This window comes from Fukomys damarensis, unplaced genomic scaffold (assembly GCF_012274545.1).
Source record: "Fukomys damarensis isolate Sample0158 unplaced genomic scaffold, DMR_v1.0_HiC HiC_scaffold_17, whole genome shotgun sequence".
NCBI classification, from domain to species: Eukaryota; Metazoa; Chordata; class Mammalia; order Rodentia; family Bathyergidae; genus Fukomys; species Fukomys damarensis.
Genome location: NW_022900929.1, coordinates 61,449,214 through 61,473,011, shown reverse-complemented (window position 1 = coordinate 61,473,011; position 23,798 = coordinate 61,449,214). Strand labels below are relative to the sequence as shown.

The 23,798-nt window shown below is 35.1% G+C and overlaps 1 protein-coding gene across 5 annotated transcripts in view; it reads right to left on the bottom strand.

The window, feature by feature from the left end:
* Mia2 (MIA SH3 domain ER export factor 2) overlaps positions 1 to 23,798 on the bottom strand; it is a 96,932-nt gene that overhangs the window by 18,246 nt on the left and 54,888 nt on the right. For all 5 annotated transcript variants that reach the window (XM_010632632.3, XM_010632634.3, XM_010632633.3 and 2 more), the window contains 9 exons: positions 21,802 to 21,924; positions 19,349 to 19,469; positions 17,306 to 17,352; positions 16,324 to 16,414; positions 12,558 to 12,696; positions 8,659 to 8,760; positions 7,670 to 7,730; positions 7,047 to 7,082; positions 1,167 to 1,234 (listed from right to left, as the gene is read on the bottom strand). In XM_010632632.3, coding sequence (XP_010630934.1) covers positions 1,167 to 1,234; positions 7,047 to 7,082; positions 7,670 to 7,730; positions 8,659 to 8,760; positions 12,558 to 12,696; positions 16,324 to 16,414; positions 17,306 to 17,352; positions 19,349 to 19,469; positions 21,802 to 21,924 — 788 coding nt within the window. The remainder of the gene's footprint in view (positions 1 to 1,166; positions 1,235 to 7,046; positions 7,083 to 7,669; positions 7,731 to 8,658; positions 8,761 to 12,557; positions 12,697 to 16,323; positions 16,415 to 17,305; positions 17,353 to 19,348; positions 19,470 to 21,801; positions 21,925 to 23,798) is intronic.

Below are 23,798 nucleotides of genomic sequence, written 5' to 3'. Positions count from 1 at the left end.
CTATAATGTAGAGTAAGTACTGTCTCATAGAATCCAAATTTTTAAAATGGAACAGCCAGTTCAAATTCATCATTTTATAACCAAGAAAACTAAAGCTAGGAGATTAAATGACTTCTGACAAATGAAAGCACCAGGATTAAAACACAGCACTCCCAAGGAGCTACACCTTCCATTGTAATGTGACCCAGATGATTCCAATCATAAAATAAAATTGGAAATCCCACTAACTCCTCCTACTTCACTTGGAAACTTTTGTCTTAAAAATGTGAACTTTCAAATGAATCTTATTCTAGCTCTTGACCATCAGACCTGAAATAAAACATGTACTCATTTTATTTTAAACTTCTGTCAGAAAAGACAAAAGGACAACTAATATTCAATAATGTTGATCATACAGTCTGTCAAGAAAATATAAAACTCTCATAAGACTGTTATTATCCTCATAGGAAAGCATTTAGTCTTCCCTTTTACTATACACTTTCAATCTCCCTTTTATTTTATTACTGTACAACAATGCCATCAAATACTAAAACCAGGGAACGAGATAATAACTACTTGTTCTATCTTAGCCAAAAAAAAAGAAGAAAATGATGATACTCTAAGCATTACTATTATCAAAAAGATTACTGCTTTTTATTTTCTTCCTTTGTACCTCCCTGTACCTACACTGGTTTAAAAAAATAAAAATTTTTTTTCAGTATTGGGGATTGAACTCGGGACCCTGTACTTATGGGGCAAGTGCAGTGCCACTGAGCTAAATCCCCGGCCCCTAAAAAAAATTTTTTTTTTTTTTTGGTTTTGTGAGACAGGGTCTCACTGTATAGTTGAGACTGACCTGGAACTCTCTATGTAGCCCAGGCTGGTCTAGAACTCACAGCGATCCTACTGCCTCAGCCTCCCGAGTGCTGGGATTACAGGCATGCGCCACCACGCCCAGCAAAAATTTTTTAAATTGTACTTTTTACAGACGAATAGGTGAATAGTTTCTTTCAAGTTCTATTTCAGTGACCTTTTCAGGACAAGTATTACCTATAAAACTAAAATATTTTGCAACCAGATATGCTAGTACAATCCAAGTTTTCTTATTTATCCTTAAAAAGTCTTATACAATTAATAAAAGTAGTGACTAATTTTAAGTTTTAAAGTGCTCCTTGTAAGCTACTTACTTTTGTCTGTTGTAAGCATTTTCTTTCCTTAACTCATTCAGGTTTCTTTCAGCAGTCCGAGCTGCCAACTTAAAGAAAATAACACCTTTTTAAAAAATTTTATACAAACTGAAAATGAAATAATAGCATAAATACCACAGTGATATCATAGTGACGGCATAAAAATAGCACAATCACCTAAGTATGCATTTCATAAGCTCAATGTAAAACACTTTAAATCTAGGAAAAAAGAAATTTGAGACAGGATTTTGCTATGTAGTTCAGGCCGTCCTTGAAATGCTACGCAGCATAGGCTGGCCTCAAACTCATGGCACTCCTCCTGCTTCATCCTCCTGCTTCAGCCTCCTGCATGCTGAGATTACAGGCATGCACACCACACCCAGCTAAAATTAGGAAAATATTCAAACTGGAATAAATTTCATGTAAGCAAAAGTATGAGCCTGAGACTAGAGTTAATCATGTGTCCAATGAAATTTATTGTCTAGATGCGAAATCATGGATTAGCATTATTTGGTGATACCCAGCTAACACAGTAAGAGCACACAGCTTAGGGCAATGGAAATGGCAATTCAGAGTCACTCTGTCTGGCAGCCCTCACTATGAAACAATGTCATCATGAATGGAGGAAAATCTGTGTGACTGGGAAATCATAAAGGTCTAAAATAAGTTCACAGCATGCTTGTACAGGTCATTTTTTACATGACTGAATATAATCAACGTTGCACATCTGTTAAGTACACAGATTCATACAGATAGTATTCCTCTAGGTATTTTATATTTGTTTAATGATATTTTTATTTAATAAAAGATTAAAATCAGAGCACAGATCAGCACAGTGACACACGACTATAATCCCAGTACTTGGGGGGGCTAAGGCAGAATTGCCACAAGTTCAAGACCAGCCTGGGCTACATGAATTCAAGGCCAACCTGGAATGAGACCATATTTAAAAAAAAAAAAAAAACAAAAAAACTTTTAATTGGAATATATATACACATATATATATATGTGTGTGTATATATATACATATATATATTATAGAAAACAAAGCTTATGTTTATAATAAATGCCAAGAACATGCGATATTCCAAAATAATTGTTGACAAAAGCCAAATATGTACAGTCTACTGTATCTTATGTTTCCCAATCATTCTGCAGACTCTGGAGATTATATGCAGCAGCATGTAGAACATTAGCCTGGCCAAACTAATGCAATTCAATGGGCTTATGAGGTGTGATCAAAAACTACAGTGAATGTTTAAATAAAATTTTTACTCAGTGGTGTTGCAGCCCACCTCACAAGCACAAGGCCCCAAATTTGATCCCAGGTATCAAAAAAAATTTTTTTTTAAACTTCATTACAGTTGGAGGCCAGGGATTCACCTCAGTGGTGCCACTGCCTCACAAGTGCAAGGTCCCAAGTTTGATCCCCAGTACCAAAAAAAAGAAAGAAAAAACTTAATGATAGTAAAGACAATTGCCACTAATCATCCCTCTCAAACTACTTCCCCTTACTTTTTTTTTCTACATCCAAAGGTTTACTTTATAAAAATACAAAGTGATAAACTATTATGAATGAAAAGAAGACCACTGTTAGTGAAGTCTAAAGCTTATATACTTGTAGTCACCCTTGCTTTAATACTCTTATCCCATCATTCTTGTCATTTTCTAAAGCAGTTCTGTGAGTTCTCTTTTGTGTCTTTTTGTGCCTGCCTGTATGTCCTGATTGATTCAAAACATTTACAGCAATTTCTGTTAAATAAAAACATTACAATGTGCCCTGATAATACCTCTGGCACTATACAACTTCTTTGCAAAAGTCAAAATGATCAGACTTCTGGGAAGATAGTGGAGGGGTGAGCAGCAAAAAGAGGGCCTCTCCAAGGTTTGGTGTCCAGGCACTGGAATAAAGCAACGTGAGGAAGAAAAGGAGGAGGGAAGTAGGTCACTGGGACCCACGAAGGATCTGAAGCAGAACTGAAGCCCACAACGAGAGCAAACAGAGTCCTCAGCAAAGAAGAACAGGCAGCACCTCCTACCTGAGTCCAGACTGTGGGGAAAGGGCAGCTCAAACCTGAAGACAAATCGTGACTACTGTCAACTCCAGAAACCTTCACAGAGAAACACACCAGTGGAGTGGAGCAGTGGATGCAGCAGACTGCAGCGGTAGGTACTTGTTGGGGTTTTGATGTCCCCCAGGAGAGAGAGATCAGCCAGTAGCCGCCTTGGAGAAGGGCCAACTGAGCTCAGAATTCAGGAGAGCAGCTGGCTAGTTTCATCTAGTGGCTTCCAGTGCCAATGTCAGAGTTCAAATTTGCAGGTCAGGGAGCTCAGTTTGAGCAGTTGGGGAGTTGGGATTCTCTACTACCCAGACATAAAGCTACAGCTGGCTTGCTGGGATTAATCAGCTCAGATCTATATACTGCCCACATTTGTCTACCAGTGACAGCAGAGACATACCCTGAAGTGGACATTTTTGTTCTTTTTTTCCATTTTTCTCTTTTCTTGTTTCTGTTTTTGTTTTGTTTTTTTCTTGATTGTTTTTCATATGAGTGTGAACACAGTTTCTAGGTTTTTTTGTTTTGTTTTGTTTTGGTTTTTTTGTGCTTTGTTCTGTTCTTGTTTTTATTTCTTCCTTCTTTCTTTCTCTCCTGTCTTATTCACCAGTTTCTCAAAATTTGCAAGATCTTCCTTCGCCCTCCAGACTTGCTTCTAATCTTTTACTCTTCTATTTCTTTTAAATTCTATTACTTAAGGGTATATTCACTATATTGAGAGCTTATTTACTGAAAACATTTTTCTGGTTTTAGATTTTGTTATATAACCATAAATCTAGTTCATATATTTAAAGGTGGCACATTAATAGTTACCACAGTTTGTCATTTTCTAGGCTATGTTTGATGCTACTGTTATTGCTGATTGTACTATTAGCCAAAGTGACATAATTTTTCCAATCAGTTGTTTTTCCTGGTATACCAAGACTGAGATGCCTAAGGGTCATGAAACATACTATAGGCCAGTGGCAAAGAATCAGGGGCTATGCCAAATAGGCAGCAACTTCTCAGCCCCCATAATTTGAACAGGTAGGATCCTGCAACAAACTCAAAACCTAAAAGCTAGCTGTAGCAGGAAGACATCTCTGAGAAGTAGTCATTTCCTAAGGGTTCTAAATACTAGCAATAAAGGTATTTGCTATAAGTCATCTATGAGCATCAACCCAAGAATTACACACACAAAAAAAAAAAAGAAATGAAAAGACACTCGAACAAGGTGCAAACCCAGACTTCCAGCTCACCAAAAGCAAATCCAGGGGGCAGGCAATGAGGTGGAACAATCCAACAGTCATTCACCTGGACTTTCTGAAATGGTAACATTGGAAGTAAGAAAGCCGATGTAAGAAGCTCTAGAAAAAAGCAAATCATAAATAATTTCTCAGATAACTACAGAGATTGTGACCATAATGAAAGACATAATATTGACTCTAGAGAAAATATAGATTTTTTTCTAAACAGAGGAGCTTCAGAAAATGATGGAAAACATGAATGCCCTACATAGGAAAGAAATGGAATCCATGAAACATACTCAAGCAATATCTAAGAATTAAAAAGTATATTGAAAGTATACACAATAGCATGAGCCAAGGTGAAGACAGAATATCAGAAACAGAAGACAGGGCTGCAGTTAGCAGACTTTTTTCTAAGAAAGATTTCTTAAAAATAGCAAGGGTTTGTGAGAAATCAATCCGACAGACACAAGATGATGCAAAGAAGAATAACATAAGATCAATCACAGTCAATGAAAAAGTAGGAGATAGTGCAAATAACGTTTTAAAAAACTGTTCACTGAAGTAATATCAGAAAACTTCCCAAACAAGGAAAAAGAATTTGACATACAGATAAGTCAAGCATACAGAATTCCAATTATCAATGATCCAAAAGAAAAATCTAGTAGCTTTTTTGTTTTGTTTTGTTTTGTTTTGTTTTTTTGATGCCAGGGACCAAACTCGGGTCCTTGTGCTTGCAAGGCAGGCAGCAGAACCACTGAGCTAAATCTCCGACCCTAACAGAAAAATCCATACCTAGGCATAGAGCAGTCAAGATTGCAGAAATCCAACACAAGAACAGAATATTAAAAGCTGTTAGAGAAAAGAAACAAATTAACTACAAAGGGGCCAGGGATTTAGCTCAGTGGTTCTGCCGCCTGCCTCACAAGCACAAGGACCCAAGTTTGATCCCTGGTACCAAAAAAATAACACAAAGGAAAGCCCACCAGATCACTGCAGATTTCTCAACACAAATCCTCAAGTCAAGGAGATCTTATAGTGAAGTATTTCAAGCCCTAAAAGAACCTAGACTGATGTGCCCCGCAAAATTATCTTCCAAAATTTATAAAGAAATAAGATACTTCCATGATAAAGAGCACCTGAGGAAATTCATGAATACCAAATAGCACTCCAAAATGTTCTGAAGGATATTCTAGAAAGAGATAAAGCACATTACAACTCCATGAATCCCAACAGAATGAATTCATCAGGCAAGGCAAGAAATTAAAGGGGGGAGGGGACAACAGGAAAATAACATGACAAGGGTAAGTCAACATATTATCAGTTACAACCACCAATGTTAATGGTCTCAATTCACAAGTCAAAATAAACAGACTGGCAGAATGGATCAAGAACCAAGATCCAACATATGCTGCAATGAAGTCAAAATGACCACGAAAGGTAAGCATTTTGAATTTATTCATGACATTAAAATAGTCAGGAGAGCAAAACTAAAAATATTTCTCAAGAAAGAACTTCCAGAACTGCTTCAGAAAGTGGTAAGAATGATGGAATAAGTGTGCTCAAAGTAAGGAGAAATCTTCTGAGTGACATTAATGGCAATGTGTCTTTTACTGTAATAAATTATTTTTAATTTAACGTTAATCATATATTTGTACAAACCTCAAAGCATACAAAAGTAAGCAATTAAGTCTAGAACCATCTCTTTACAAATAAAAGTAATTATCAAATTCGCTTTCGCTCAAAATTGTGAACTACACTTTAGAACTGACTTTATACTTTTTTTTCTTGTTCCTTTTTCTTTTTTTTCTGGTATTGGAGATCGAACTCCACTTGTAAGGCAGGTGTGGCACCACTCAGCTAAATCCTCAGTTCCACAACTGACTTTAGAAATGATTTTAATTGGCCAAAGAATAAACTATGTAAACATTTACAAAAATCACAGGTTAAATTATTTTAGCACTCACTATCAAAATTATTCCACGTGTATATCTATTTCCAATATGTAATGATACAATCAATTTTATTCTAAAAAAAAGTTACACTAGTAAAATTTTAGTAAAATAAAACATTCTTTTAACTGTTAACAATGTAGAACCAAAATTACTTCTTTTTTTTTTTTTTTTTCTTTTTTGGTACCGGGAACTGAACTCAGGACCTTGCACTTTTGAGGCAGGCACAGCGCCACAGAACTAAATCCCCAGCCCCCAAAATTACTTCTGAATGTGCTCTTATATCTAAATTCATCTAGGTAATATAGACAAATAAAAGTGATTCTGATAATTATTTCTTTGTATATATTCTGAACTTTTAATACAAATTCATCACTAATGAAATTAAGTGATTTTTAAAAACCACTATCTTTAAAGCCGGGCATGGTGGAATACACCTGTAACCCCGGTCCTCGGGAGGCTGAGGCAGGAGGATCACCATGAGTTCAAAGTCAGTCTGGGCTACATAATGAGTTCAATGCCAGCCTGAACTAGCAAGACTCTATCTCAAAAAAAAAAAACTCTTTATTTTCACCTAATTTAAATGAACAGCATAACTTCTGAAAAGAATTTGACAAAAGAACCTTAAAAGAATTTAAAACTTACCCAATTATCATGTGCTTTTTTCTCATGGGAAATGATCTAAAAAATAAAGTTATAAAAATATTTACAATTATTTCTCTTGAGTAAAAAACCACTTGTATCTACAACTACAGTTTTAGGGGATACTGGGGATCAAACTTATGACCTTGTGCTTTTGAGGCAGGCACGGTGCCACTGAGCTAAATCCCAGGCCCCACTATAATTTATCTTTGTAGAGACAGTAAGCATTTTAAAGCAAATTTACTCTATCATACTTTTAAAACAAAAATTGAAAATACAAACAAGATTTTTGTCTAGTAAGGTTCTATTTTTTGCAGTAATCAACTCAACAAGAGATTCTCACTAACAGATAACCAGCCTGGCTAACTATGAGACCCCAATGTTGATATGCCATATAATTACATTCTCAAGGAAGAAGGGAACTTTAAATATGATTTTGTTTTAAATCTCAGAATCCTTGGCTACCTAGAAATGGTCCACAGTCAAATGCCACATCTAAAGAAAAGTATAAAGCTGGTCAAAAAATTGTATTCCTGCATTAATTCAAGCAAATCAGAATTTCTCTTTTAATTACACTTACACACACACACACACACACACACACACACACACACACACACACGTACCTGCCCTTGATAAGACTGAATGGTTCTCTCCAATTCTGCTTCAAGATCTTTGGCTCGTATTCTAAAAGGAACAAATAATTATTCTACCACAGTATTAAAATGTAATAAACACTCTACTAAAAAAATATTAAAACATTCTCAAATGCTCTATTTGTGTAAAAAATGGTTCCATAATCAATATTAAGAAATTACCTTTAAGCAATTCTAAAGAATATTTTTTCCTGATCTAATTTTAACCTTAAGCTACCAGTTGGTTTTATCTGAAGCAAAGTTACACAAAGGTTTATACAGTACTTATACCCTTTTTTTTTTTAAAGAAGCATGATCCTGGAAGATGCCTGTAATCTTAAGAGAATTCTAAGAAATTAACAACTTTTGCAATCTAAAATATTACTGATTACCTTTGTAAGACTAACAAAATAATTCCTCCTTTTCATTAAAAACAAGTTTACTCTTCCTAAGTTAAACCAAAGTATCACAAGTACATATTTTGAACACTATTATGTCCTATTTCTTTTTTATTTCCTTCTTGGTTCTAGTGAAGATTCAATGAAGTTAGTTTAATAAATATTGTCAGGATGTTAATTGTGGCTTATTTTTCTTTTTATAGCACACTGTGGTACTCATTAATATTGTATATATTCTCATTTGAACCAAACAGTAGAAGATCTTAAAATGAATGTGTTCCAATGATTGTAACTGTACTGTATACCTACAAAGTACCAATAAAATCAATAAAAAAGAAACAAAGAATGCATTTATAAATTTCTTGATATTAACATAAAATAGAATTGTCCATATTCAAATGTAAGGTTTAAAAATGACATATCCTTAAAAGAAAATATTTTCTGCATACTTGTATAAGAGCAACAAATCTGAATGAAAGCAATGAAATAAAATTGTCATTGGTTTTTGTTTTCTTTTTTTCCTATTATTGAATTTTTAAATACTTTACTAATTTCCCTCCCCGCAAAAAGAGTATTTTATACCTATAGGTCTCCAGCTCTTCAGTGGCATGGCTGATCCTTTCATCCAGTTTAGAAAGTTTTTCCTCTTTTTCTAACCGACAATTTTCCTCTACTGTTAATTTCCTTAAAACAAAGTATTTTATTTCTTTTAATACATGTCACAAAATAATCAACATCTTTTTAATTGTATCAAAACTGGTGTTTCCCCTAAAACAATTTGTAAAATATCACTACAAATATTACATGCAAGAAAAAAAGAAGTAAATATTTCTGGTGTGGATGGAATGCTATAAAATCAAAATTGTATTATATCAAACAGTACTACTGAAATTATGATTTCAAGAATTTTCTATATTAATTTATCAGAAAATAAGGTTATCAAAGGTAAATGCTAATAACAACTATTACGACTATGTAATATTTATCAAGCCTTCTTATATAAAAAGCATTGGGCTGGGGATTTAGCTCAGTGGTGCCGCTGCCTGCCTCACAAGTACAAGGTCCAGAGTTATCCCCAGCAGCAAAAAAATTAATAAATAAAAATAAAAATAATTAAAAGCATTAAATTTGTTAGATAAAATGTTACCACCAGCCGGGCGTGGTGGGGCATGCCTGTAACCCCAGCCCTCAGGAGGCTGAGGCAGGAGAATCGCTGTGATTTCGAGACTAGCCTGGGCTACACAGTGAGTTCCAGGTCAGTCTCAACTACATAGTGAGACCCTGTCTCAGAAACAACAACCCCCCGCCCACCCCCCCACACAAAAAAAAGTTACCAACTAATAAACTATGTTTCAGTATTTGTAAATTGGTGATTAAAACTAGGGATTAGGCTTCCGTACCATTTTAATAATAACAACAACAATAGAATAAACACAAAGTGAATAATATTAGAAACAGTACTAGTCCTACTTACTAGTTCTTAGTTCATTTTTGGTTTCTTGAGACAGAGTCTCACTATCTAGCTCAAACTGGACTTTAAATCACTTTGTAGCCCAGGCTGGCCTCAAACTCATGGTAATCCTCCTGCCTCACCCTCTCAAGTGCTGGAATTACAGGAATGCGGCACCATGCCCAGCTATTCTTAGTTCTTTCAATACCAGTAACAAGTAATTTATTGAGCCATTAGTATGTGCCATTACTATAGCATAGTATTGAGCCATTCCAGTGCTGGTGATCCCATGGCATGCCACAGCAGACTGTCTGCATCATTGAAAGCTCAAAGGTTTACCATCAATGCTACAGGCCTTTACAGCGTTATCATATTTAATTACTACAATACCTCTGTAAGTACTATTATTATTATTCCTATTTTATATAAATGAAGATGAAACAGAAAAACTTAATACAAGGTGCATTACTTAACAACAAGGATGTGCTGAGAAACGTGTCACAGGGGCAATGTAGCCCCATTATATGAACATCACAGAGTGTACTTATATAAACTGACAGTTATGATGTCACTCAGTAGCATACTCTTATGAGACCATCTTCATGCACACAGTTTATAGTTGACCAATATATTCTGCGGTGTTTCGCTGTAACTGGACCGAGGCAGAGAGCTCACAAGTCCTCTATACTACCCATATTGCTTCACATAATATCTACCATTAATGCTGTTCTCTCAAGAAATATTGAACAACACAAGAAAACACATATGGAGTGCTAAATAGATGTCTCCTCTCCTTTATGAACTTTGTAAAGGAACATTACAAATTACTGAAGAAATACCATAGGGCATAAATAAACGTTTTATATTCTATACACTACACGTCTATCACTTAGAAAGTACTCCCTAGGGTAATCTTTATGTTAAGTCTTTCAAGAAAATAAATGCCTTAGGAAAAGCATGAAAGTAAAATGGGCACAGGTAAGGAAGAGACGTGTGTCTCTGCAGACCAGATACTGAAGATGCCAGCAATTCTTAGACACTCCTCCCACTGAGACTTGAGCTCTATTTATTTATACTCCCCTCGATTTTGAGAAGGCCTATCAAAGGTAGAAATTACACCTCAAAAGGAAACCCAATAAGACAAGTGAAGAACAATCATACCTTCACATATTTAAAGCAACATACTAAGTTCTACATTTTCACTTCTCTGCAACATTAAATTTGGAAAAGTGTTAATAATGTAATATATGTCATTAAAAACCATTAAGTCACCATACAGAAAACAAATGAACTATGTTACATTGTACACAGGCAAAAATTGAAATCTAACACTTTAATGGCTCTGTCAAGTTTCTATATTTTACTCTGAAGAATAACTACTAGCATAATTCAATGAATTTGGGTAGTAAGTAGTTTAAGAATATAACATATAATATTGGGGGAATTCAAAACATTTCAAATGAATGAATAAAATCATAATGCAAATAACACAAACAGGTATGATATTATTCAGCCTCTTTCTTGCTTTGAAAATCTATAGGAAATAACTTTCTTTGACATTTAAATATATCTAATTAAAGTCCCATATCAACCATATATAATTTTATTACCAAAAAATACACTTAGAAGAATTTCTGTGATCTCAAATAATCTCTTTATGTCCAAAATGTATTTCCAATATTGTGAAACCTCAGTTCACAAACTTAATTCTTTCCATGATTCTGGTCACAAAGTGAATCAGACAAGACCCAAATCAAATTTTCTATAAGGTTAACATTGAACCTAGCCACTGAATTTGATTTGTTTCTCATCCAATTCAGTCTACGACCAGAATCATGGAAAGAACTAAATTCGTGAACAGAGGTACCACTGTATATTGTATTCTAAAAGGAATGGTCTATTCTTAGGTTTGCTGACTGAAACCCTGAGGCTATACTTCAACTCCTCCATTTAGTAAAATTTATCTCTCTTCCAAAATGACCCAAAGGTCCACAATGAATGTTAAATTTTCATCTTTAAATTTAATCCGAAGCACTGAAACAGAGAGAGAGCTTATCAGTGAATGAGCCTAACCAAACCCCAACACCCTCATCTCAACGGAGCATTAACATTTTCTACCACCTTGTAAGTTTATACAGTAGGTTCTATAATTTATTCTCATTATGTTCTATGAAGTCACCACAAGCCCTGAATTAGCAAATACTAGATCTCGGCAAAGGATAAGATTAGGATCCTATTAGCCTCTGGTCACAACTTTTTCAATCAATATACAATCTTGCTTCATGTATTATTTAAATGCATACTGTGGATTTACAAACACTGACCTCACCACCAACAGTACTAGAACTCATGCCTAAACCAAATTTACATGGCATGTATTTTCCCCATAAAATATATCACAGTCTTCTTGTACTTCAGAGTACTAGACAGCACTTCAACATTATGCTTGGGGAGCATTTTAAACGTTTTTTAAAAGCACAAAAATGTGAAAGATGTGCCACTAAACACTACAAAAACAATCCCTACCTACAGATTAAAAGCTGAAACTAGAAAGGCAGAGGGCTGCCTCACTCAGCCTCAGGTGGGCAATTTATTTTGTTGTTGTTGTTGTTGTTTGTTTGTTTGTTTGAGACAAATGTAGCTGAGACTCACTATGTAGCTAAGACTGACCTGGAACTCACTATGTCGCCCAGGCTGTTCTCGAACTCTCAGCAATCCTCCTGCCTCAGCCTCCCGAGTGCTGGGATTACAGGTGTGTGCCACCACGCTGGGATCAGGTAGGCAATTTAAACTTTTTTACGTCTTAACATGGCCACAAAAACTGCAAGAACTGATTTAAAGGTTACAAATAAATTTCATCAAGTAGGCAAACTTGCACATACAGAATCTATGAAGATGAGGCAGGAGGATCATCGTAAAAATCAAGGCCAGCCTGGCCTACATAGCAGGTTCAAGGCCAGCCTGAACTACATAGTAAGACCCAGTCTCAAAATAATAATAATGATAAAGGTAACAACATAATTTTTCTTACCTGTGGAGTTTCCTCTCGTTTTCTTGATACAGTTCAGTCATTACTTCAAGTTTCTGCCGAAGCCTCTGATTTTCACTTTCAAATTGTGTATTTTCTGACCGCAATGATGCTTGTTCAGTCTGAAGATTTTTAATACACTCTAAAGAAAATTTTGAATCAAAGAAATAAATATTCTGAGTTGTACATTAACATTTCAGAAAGACACAAATTAATAAACATAATAAATTGATAATAATCTAAACCAAACACAATGGAAAATCTATAAGGTATTTTGTTCATATAAATGCTTTTTTAATATTTTAATTAAGGAGCTATATACTTTGCTCTAATTTTTTCATTAGTGTATCCTTGCTATACATCATAGTTATCTTTAATTTGGGGAAATGATAGATGTATATAACATATCTTCATCATTTTCAATCCTTTCACCTCCCTCACTATTCCTTCTCCCTCCCCCTAATCACCATCCCATCTCCATCAACTACCTCTCTGCTGCCTACAATTTCTCCTGTATTTTACTGTTATTCATGCTTTAGATTTGTTATATAAGAGAAACCATGCTATATGTAACTGTCTGTATCTGACAGTTTGACTTATTTCACTTAACAGTTCCAAGTTCATCCATTTTCTTGAAAATGACATAATTTCCTTCTTTCTGGCTGAGTACTGAACACGCATGGTAAGAGTGGACATCCATCTTGTTCCTGATTTTAGAGGGATGCTCCCAGTTTTTCCCCATTCAGTATGATGCTGCATGTACTTTTCTCATATACGACTTTTATCAAGCCATATCAAGTAAGGTTTTTCTGTACCTATTTTCATCAGGGTTTTTACCATGAAGTGACACTGAAGTCTGTCAAAGGCTTTCTCCACATCTACTGAGTTGATTACATGATTTATTTTCCTTTATTCTACCTATGAGCCAGGCATGGTGGTGCACATCTGTAATCCCAGCACTTGGGAGGCAGAAGGATCCCTGTGAGTTCAAGGCCAGACTGGGCTACCTAGTGACTTCAAGGCCGCTACATAGTGAGATTCTGTCTCAATATAAACAAAAAAAAGATCTATCTATGAAATGTATTACACTTACTGATTTACATATGTTGAACCATCCTTGCATCCCTGGAACAAAGTCAACTTGGTGTATGATGTTTTTTTGTTTGTTTGTTTTTGTTTTGTTTTGTTTTTGGTACCGGGGATCAAACTCAGGTCCTTACCTTGCAAGGTAGGCAGCGGAACTACTAAGCTAAATCCCCGGCCCTGGTGTATGATGTTTTTAATACTTTGCTGACTTCTGTCTGGGTATCTCACTGAGAATATTTGCAGATTTTTTTTTTTTTTTTTTTTTTTTTTTTTTTTTTTTCGGGTTCAATCTAACTCAGGACCTTGCACTGAGCCACATCCCTGGCCCTGCAACTATATTCCTCAAGGATACTAGCTTGTATTCTTTTGTTGTTGTTGTTAAATCCTTATCAATTTTGTATCAGGGTAAGGCTAGCTTCATGGAATGAGTCTGGAACGGCTCCTTTCCTTACAATTGCATGGAAAAGTTTGCAAAATATTGATGCTAGTGCTTTTCTAAAGTTGTGGTAAAATTCAGTGGCAAATCCAATGGGTCATGGGCTTTTCTTTGTTGTTTTTTGTTGTTTTGGTTTTTGGTTTTTTGAGACAGGGTCTGAGAATGACCTGCAACTCATTATTTAGCCCAGGCTGGTCTCGAACTCACAGCAATCCTCCTGCCTCAGCCTCCCAAGGGCTGGGATTATAGGAGTGTGCCACCACGCCCGGCTCTGGGCTTTTCTTAATAGGAGTTTTTATTAATGCATTTTGTTGCTGTTACTGATCTGTTTATAAAGATTTTGTATCTTCTTGGTTCAATTTTGATAAGTCATATATCAAGGAATTTATCCATTTCTTACAAATTCTCTAATATTGGAATGTTTTAAAAATAGTATCTAATAGTCCTCTGGATTTCTATGGTGTTATAATTTTGCCTCTTTCATTTCTAATTATATTGATATGGGTATTCTCTTTCTCTTAGTAAGTTTGGCTAAGGTTCTGTCAGTCTTATTTATCCTTTCAAAGAATGAAATCTTTAAATTTTTTTTGGTACTGGGGATCAAACTTGGGTCTTTGTGCTTGCGAGGCAGGCAGCGGCATCGAGCTAGCTCCCAGGCCCATGAACTCTTTAATTCATTGATCTTTTATACTATTTGTTTAGTCTCAATTTCACTGATTTCCACTCTGATTATTATAATTTCTTTCCTTCTACTAGTACGGGGTTTGGATTGCTCGTTTTTCTGGGGCCTTGAGATGCATCATTAGTTTATTTGGGATCACTGTTTTTCTAATGTAGGCACTCATAGCTACAAGCTTCCATCTTTGAACTTTAATCATGTTCCAAAGATTCTGATGTGTCGTACTACCACTGTTATTTGAGTCTATAAATTTTTTAATTTCTCCTTATTTCTCTTGTGACCCATTGATCTTTCCCATGGCTTTAGTACTACACATTACATATAGCAATGTTTTTTTAAAAACTAAAACTAATGTGTTTTGAAGTCCTATAAATCAACTAACACAACATGTGAAAAAGGCAATGATCATTTTTTTTTTTTTTTTTTTTAGTATCTCCTCATCTGGTACTTCAACCTTTAAAACTGTTTTACTAAAAAAAAACAAAAGTGGAGGATTTTTGCATCCAAAAAAAAAAAACTTTTACTATAAATATTCATACATTACAGAAGTTTTTGAAATTACTGGTAGGTAAAAAGAAAATAGAAATCTGCCCAAATTTAAAGTTAACCACTGCTGACAGTTGAAGATGTCCTTCTAGTCTTTTTGGATGTAAATATACATGCAAAATATATTAATTTTATACAAAATGAGATGTTATTTATACCAACTCTTAAAAAAAATTGTAGGAGGGCCGAGGATTTAGCTCAGCAGTTCGGTGGCCTACCTTGCAAGCACAAGGACCCAAGTTCAATCCCCGGTACCAAAAAAATAAAAAAAATTGTAGGCTGAGCATGGTACCTGTATTCCCAGCACTCTGGGAAGCTGAGGCAAGATAATCACAAATTCAAGCCCACCTTGGGCAACTTAGCAAAACTTTGTTCCAAAACATAAAAGTAAGAAAGGGCTGGGGTAAAGCTCTAAGCTAAGGCCCTTGGTTCAATCCACAAAACACAAACACACAAGAACTTATTTATCTTTTTTAAAAATATAAACATTACCAGCAAAGTAAACAAATCTTCTCAATGAAAAGAAAAATTTACTTCTACAGGTCTAACATCCCTCCTTTATGCGCTAATAAACCACGTATTTATATTAAAGGAAGCCATATATAGCAATTAATATTACTACTGAAGATCAGTTTTAACAAAGTAATTTTTAAATTTCAATTTGCTATTCCTTAACATCTAAAACTATCCCAGGACCAGGGATTTAGCTCAGTGGTTCCACTGACTGGCTTGCAAGCTCAAGGACCCGAGTTCAATCCCTGGTACCAAAAAAATAAATAAATACAACTATCCAAAACATGACACTGTAACCAATGGTTGTACATGTTTTCAAAAATTATTCCATTAATTTCTCATAAATATAAAAGAAACTGAGAAAGCTTTACCAACAACAAAACTCAGGACTAATTCTCCACAAATACTCACCAATGAAATTGGATTTTCCAAAATTGATTCAATAAATTTATTCTCTATAAGGAGATGTATTTACTTAGAAATATTTAAAAACTATGTCGATTACTTGCCTGTAAGGTCTTCCTTTGTTTTATCTACTTCAGATAACTGAGTATAAATCTGGTTTCTTTCTCCTTCTAAGGATTTCAAAGACGCATTTAACTTTAAAGAGCAAAATAAGAAAAAAAGCAATATCAGTTAAACAAATAACAAAAAACTTCAATATGCCACCCCAACCCTTTAAAAGCTATTTTTTTCACTCAGATGAAATTATCACCTAAAACCAACAGTGCTGCTTCCATCTTAGAAAGCTAGTAAAGACATTGAGAGTTCATTCTGAGACCAGGGGTAGAGAACATCAGTGAATGTTTTTTACTAGGTGCTTAAAAAGTCACTATTTTCATTCTATTTATTTTCAACACATTTTGACAGCCTTCACACTACATCACCAAGACTTCTCATATATAAGCAAAGATCAGAACAGAAGAAAGAAGGAATAAGTCAGAAGAAAATAAACCCAGTATTTACTTCTCAAAATAGGAAATAGTGCAGTGGGGATAAGAAAATACTAAGGCCAGAAGAAAAAGAATGTACTACAGAAAGAATTAGATAAAATGCAGTATAGTAAACATTTTAAATATATTAACTATCTGAAGAAATGAACTTGGAAGGTTTTAATAGATTCTAAAAATTATGAGTTTCTAAAGTTAATATAAAAAAGTAAAACGTAACTGCTGAAGAAATTTCTGATCATTTCTTAAATACACTTACACAAGGACAATAAAGTGGACTTTTAAAATAGCTATTAGGCAACATGGGGCACACGTACATCCCAGCCCTGCGAAGGCTGATACAGAAAGATTACCACAAGTTCAAGGCCAGCCTGAGCTACACAGTGAGTTCAAGGTCAGCCTGAACTACACTTCAAGACACTGTCTCAAAAAAACCAAAAATTAAAATAAAATAAAATAGTTACCTATCAAGGATATATAGGTTTAATCCTTGTGCTATTTCTTTATCCATTATTTTTAACATTTATAAAATAATACAAACCTTAGCAGCATAAATCAATTTCTTCAAAGCTCCTTTTGGTTCGTTATCTATAATGAAAAATAAAATTACAATTAGTTGGAAAAGCAGCACTATTCTAAAACAGACATCCAAATAATTGTATTAATTCACTCGACTAGAGTCCTAAAATTCCAGAATTTGCTAAAGGTGGAATGTTCTTTGTTCCCAGGAAGGTAAACAATAAAAGCACCAGAAGTACCACATCATTTGAAAAGTTTCTTCTACATTAAGTCTAAGAATAGGCTTGTAATAAGGATTGAGTTTTCACCTAAATACAATCCACCATTTCAACTATTCTTGGGTTTTTTACAGCATCCAAACTGAGTCAAATTATAACTCAAGTAAAATAACATTAAACAAGACTAAGTTCTCTTAGAAAAAGAATTTCCTTTTGATAGAAGTAAAAAAGGACACAGAGAACTTCATAATAATCCTTCCATATTTGCAGTTGTACTTTCTGTGATTTTCATAGTTATATAAATGGAAAATTCTATAAACAGTTTTAAATTATGCACAATTCTAAGTAGTACCTAATGCTAAAATTTCATGCTGACCTATCAATCCCTTCTGCTTAGACATAAATCACCCATCTGTGCATCATATCCATGATGTACATGCTGTCTGCCTGTTAGTCACTCAAGAGTCATTTCAGTTATCAGATGAGCTGCTGTAGCATAAATAAAGGAAACTGCACTTACAAAACTTTCCTTATAGTATGTTGTTATAATTACTCATTTTTGTTGTAACTCTTACTATAACTTATACATCAAATATGATCATAGGTGTGTAGGTATGGAAGAAAACAATATATACAGGGATCAGTACCAAATGTTGTTGGAAACATCTACTAGACAGCTTAGATAGTATCTCCTGAAGACTACTATATATATCTACTTCAGGGTTATAACTTTCTTCTAACATATGAATACTATCATGAAAGAATTTTTTGTTTTCTTTTTTTTGGTACCAGGTATTGCACTAAGGACCTTACGCTTGTGAGGCAGGAGTGGTGCCACTGAGCTAATCCCCCGGCCCATGAAAGAATTTGTTTTACACCTGTTCTTCTTTAATAACAGTGTTGATTAAGGGGCAAACTGGGAGAAGGGCATAAGATATCTGTGTACTATTTTTTCAACTTCTTAGGACTCCAAAATTATTACAGAGATAGAAGAAAGGAGAAGGGTATATAAAAAGAATTAAGAGGAGTTATGTACATGTACCAACTCCCCATGATGAATGTAATCATGTACTACAAATATGCACTAATAATAGTAATTTTAAAAATAATAAAATTATATCAAAATAAAAAGATTTTTTTTGACAAGCCAAAGGGATAGGTTTGAGTATCCAGTGAGTGGCTATAGTGGACTTAACTTGTACCAATTTCGGAATGCAACAACAATGGCAATGACAATTTGAGACAGCTAAAAGTAAAGTACTACGTTCATTTCACTAAAGAAAAAAGTCTCATTAATTATTGATTTATATAACATTCCTGTTTTAAAGTAGTCACCCCTCCATATGATTAACTTGAAGCACAAGAAAAAACAAGCTTTAAAACGATCACGATGCAATTTTGGAAACTGTTGCAATGGAGACATATGTAATACTTGAAGACAACAGAGGGTAAGGAAGCTGTGAGTCTGAGGAGTTGAAGAAAGATTTCGTGAAAGGGCAGTGATCCAGCTAAAACTGAACTGTATGGGATAGACAGAGAAAGAGAAAGAGAGAGAGAGAGAGAGAGAGATGGGCGGTATTTCAGAGAGAGAGAGAGAGAGAGAGAGAGAGAGAGAGAGAGAGAGAGAGAGAGAGAGAGGGAGGGTGTTTGAGAGAGAGAGAGAGAGAGAGAGAGAGAGAGAGAGAGAGAGAGAGAGAGAGAGAGACAGGCGGTATTTCAGAGAGAGACAGCCAGACAGAATATGCTGGAGCACAAGTGGATAAAAACATGGTGTACAGGAGGAATAAAAAGGAAATAGAAGAGCTAGTCACCATTTTAGCAAAAGAGGGTGAGTCATGACTTAATACCTAAGTGAGCACCACTCGATGATTCACTCTTCATTTCCAATTCCAAGTTACCATCATCGGTTATGTCTTCTCCAAGCACAGCAGCCCAATCTTTCATCTTTATCAAGTGTTCAGTCAGAGACTTGACATTTAGCGAAGGGAAAAATTAGAGAGAAGGTAATGCCTTATGCTTATGGCTTTATAACTTATGAATGTGCAATAGTAGTTAAAAATCAGTCCATGTAAACAACACAAGTACTTATTTTCTATTTGTTACTAAGACACGTAGTCCTAAGAACTATAAAATGTGTTGGCTATTAAATTTTTTGAGCTAAAAACCAAAATTATCTCTAAACCAAATACAATTTTGGCCCATTCCCGTTAAGATATGCTAAATGACTAAAAAGTGGTAAACTACTGTCTTGTATGACATCTCTCACTGCCACAAATAAAACGGGCATTAACATGGGTGTGAACTTTATGTGATGTAAAACATCTGTAAATGAGACAATATGATCACAGATTTTTTTACTTGACTCATTCAAGTAAACAAGCTAAAGAATTCAGTTGATAAAGACACTATGGAAAAGAATTTAAAAAGAGAATATTAAAAGTTTTACGACAATGTTTTAAATCTTCTTGAATAAAGGACAATTTTCTAACACTACAGATACTCAAATGATTACCCAGCTCTAAATTTTCAACTTTCAACCTCTTCCCTCTGTTCAGGGCTTCTGGCACAAATAACACAGACTACAGCTTTGAGCAGGGCCTGGGGATCACATTCTTCTGTTTAGGAAGAATCCCAAATCCTTTAAGTAGAATAAGTTCAGAGGAAAAATATAGTACTCATCCCTGAGTATCCACAGAGAATTGGTTCCACACTACCACCCTCTCCCACCATGGATACCAAAACCCACAGACACACAAGTCTCTCCTATAAAATGGCATAGTATTTGCATGTAACTTATGCATATGCTCCTGTATACTATAAATCACCTTGCCAGGGATGTAGCTCAGTGGCGCCACACCTGCCTGGCAAGTACAGGGTATGGAGTTTGATTCCCAGTACCAAAAAAAAAAACAAAAAACAAAAACGGGGCCAGGGATTTTGTTCAGTGGTGCCGCCACCTGCCTCATAAGTGCAAGGACCTGAGTTCAATCCCCAGTACCAAAACAAACAAAAAAACAAAATGAATCATCTCTGGATGACTTAATACCTAATACAATGTAAACTCCAGTAAATAGTTGTATACTTCATTGTTCAAGGAATAACGACAAAGAAAAACTCTGCATGTGTTCAATACAGATGCAATTTGGGGGTGAGTACTTTTGATCTATGATTGGTTAAAGTCAAAATTTTAGAACTTGTGGATATAGAAGGGCAACTTCATGCCAAATTATGAATAAAATTCTTAGAGCTGGTATCTTGACAACATTTTTGTAACAACAAAACTAGCACAAATGTATAGTAATATCCATTTTACTGTACTGATTACCGAAGGTCTTTCATCTTGTTCTTGATACTCAAACTTGAGTATCTGCACTGCGAAAGTTTAAGATTGAAAAGAAATGGGGTAGGGCCAAGGATGTAGCTCAGTGGCACCGTACCTGCCTGCCAAGCACAAGGTCCTGAGTTCAATCCCCAGTACGGGAAAAAATAAATAAATAAATAAAATGGTATAGTGACTCACACCTGTAATTCAACCACTCTGGGAGGGGAAGGTAGTAGAATCACAAGTCTGAGCTCAGCTTGGGTAACTTAGCAAGACCCTGTCTCAAAACCAAAAAATAAAAAGTTCTGGAGATGCAGCTCAGTGTGAAGGCCATGTTTAATCCCCAGTATGGGGCAGCACGGCTATGGGGGGGGGGGTAATATGCAGAAAAAAAGGGGCTGGGATAGGGAGAACAGGGAGTAGGAAAAAGGCAAACAAACACCAAACGTAATATCAATGATCTCATTCCTATCATTAAAGTTCCATTTAAATTTATTTTTAAAAGGTTTCTGTCTCTATCAAAGTATAGAATACCAGCTAATTTAGGTATTATATTCAGTTAAAAAATATGACTTTAACTATCTGTCCAATTTCTCAAACTCTTTCTGATCTCCTCCCAGCAGAAAGATGGCAGCCTAAAGAGAAAAGGTAAAAATCATTTTCTTCTCCTGTAAATACCTAGAATAAGGTACTAAAGAGACAAAATGCAGGGCCAGGGATTTAGCTCAGTGGTTCCAGTGCCTGCCTCGCAAGCACAAGGACCTGAGTTTGATCCCCAGTACCAAAAAAAAAAGAGACAAAATGGACATATAGAATATACAATGCTGATATACATGCGCTAAATCTATAAATCTCGAAGAAGCATTTGAAAGTCTAGCCAAATACTTAATGAAAATAAAAGATGCCAAAAACAAGTTTTCAAATTTCAGTGTTAGTGTTTTAGCCAACTCAGCCATGAAAACTAGTAGAACTACTTACCTTGATGTGATTTTCTTTATCATTTAGCACTTGTTCTGCATGTACTTTGGAGTCTTCAAATGTAATTTTTTGCTTATTAAGTTCACTCACTTGTTCTTTCCACACTTCAGCTTCTTGTAAAAGCTGAAATTGAAACAGTAACTAAGAATGCAACTCCTCTTACCATATTTACATACAGAAGCACTTATTCGTGTATTGGGGAATACTGTTGAGATATTAACCACTTAGCAGTTTACCCTGAGCCAAGCATCATTGAGAACATGTCTATGTACTATCAGGTGCATAACATGGGCAGGTGTCATTTCAACCAGTCGATTCTTGTACTGAATAAATTTGATCATTTTTGTATTTTCCATTACATTATCTTATAAAAATTAATGAAAAAAATGTTTGGTCATCCTGTATTTAAATAAATGGACTGGTATGTGATTAAGAAGCAGTGTGGCTACTTGGAAAGAAAGATCTGGCTACTGTGTTCAAAGAACCTTGAAAATAAAAGTAGTGTAAAATAATAGGCATTTAAACATACTTCAACTGATTTACAAAATAAATTTATATCCAAGAAAAGCATTCCTAACACATATGAATCTGTTGCATTTGGTCACGGTATTTTCCTTCTTTCTCTCGTGAGTGTGTTTGTGTGTGTGTGTGTGTGTGTGTGTGTGTGTGCGCGCGTATGTGTGTGTGTGTGTGAATGTATTGATACTCGGATTAAGCCCAGGTCTCCTATATGCAAGGCAATTGTGCTACCACTGAGCTACTTAATTTCATTTTGATTCTCACTAAACTGCTGAGGCTGACCTCAAACTTGAAATCCTCCTGCTTCAGCCTCCTGGGGAGGGATTACAGACATGTGCCACCATAGCTGGTAATTTGAGCTACTTACCATCCCTCAAATCCCATAAAACACACCATATCTTACTTGCATTAAGTTTTTTTTACCTCATTGTATTGTTTTATACTCAAGATAACTAGCCCTTACAAATATCATTAATCTAGAACAGATTGGATTTTGAATAAAGAATATTCCATTGTGTAAAATTTTGCTCAAAACAAAAACCTTTCTGAACATAACACAAAAACATCATTACAAGAGGTAGATGACTATATAAAATGTTAAAACAATTCAAATTCAAATACAACAAAAAATTAAAGAAACATAATTAAAAAGAATTCTTATATGCTGCAAATGGTAAATAACCTCTGCATGCAAATGGTAAATAACCTCTACATGCAAAGGGTTCTCAGAAGTTACCAAGACAGCCAGGGATGGTGCACAAGCCTGTAAATCCAGCACTCAGGAAGCTGAGACCACGGTCACCCTGAGTTTGACAACAGGCTGGGCTACGTAGTGAATTCAAGGTTATCCTGAACTACATAATGAGACCCTGCAGCAAAATAACCAAAACTGCTAAAATAAGTTGGTAAGAAAAATAGGCCTCAAAAAAGACTAAGCAGACAAATCACAAAAGAATGGAACAAAAATATGAGAGAGAAGTCCAAATTTATTTAAATGTTTCAACCAAATAGTAACTACTGGATTTCTCTGCAAAACTGTAGCTTTATTAGTATATTTTATACCACACCAAAAAAATCTAATTATTTTCTATTCATATATAACAGGAACAGATGATACTGACATACAAATAAATGAAAACTGAAAATAAAACTCGGACTTGGTGATTAGGTGGTCTTCAATGAGTCACTAAAGAGACTGTGGACAAAGCATATAGTACTCAAATATTACAGAAGGAGTGAATTATAACAGAGAATCTGTGAATTCAAAACAATTTTCAGAACTATGATTAAAAAGAAATTGGATGAAAGCAACTATAGCCAGCATGAGCATGCATGCCTGTAATCCCAGCACTTGGGAGGCTGAGGCAGGAGAATCATCACAAGTTTGAGGTCAGCCTAGGATACATAGTGAGCTCAAGGCAAGCTGCACTACAAAGTGAAACCCTGTCTCAAAAAAAAAAAAAAAAAAAAAAAAAAAA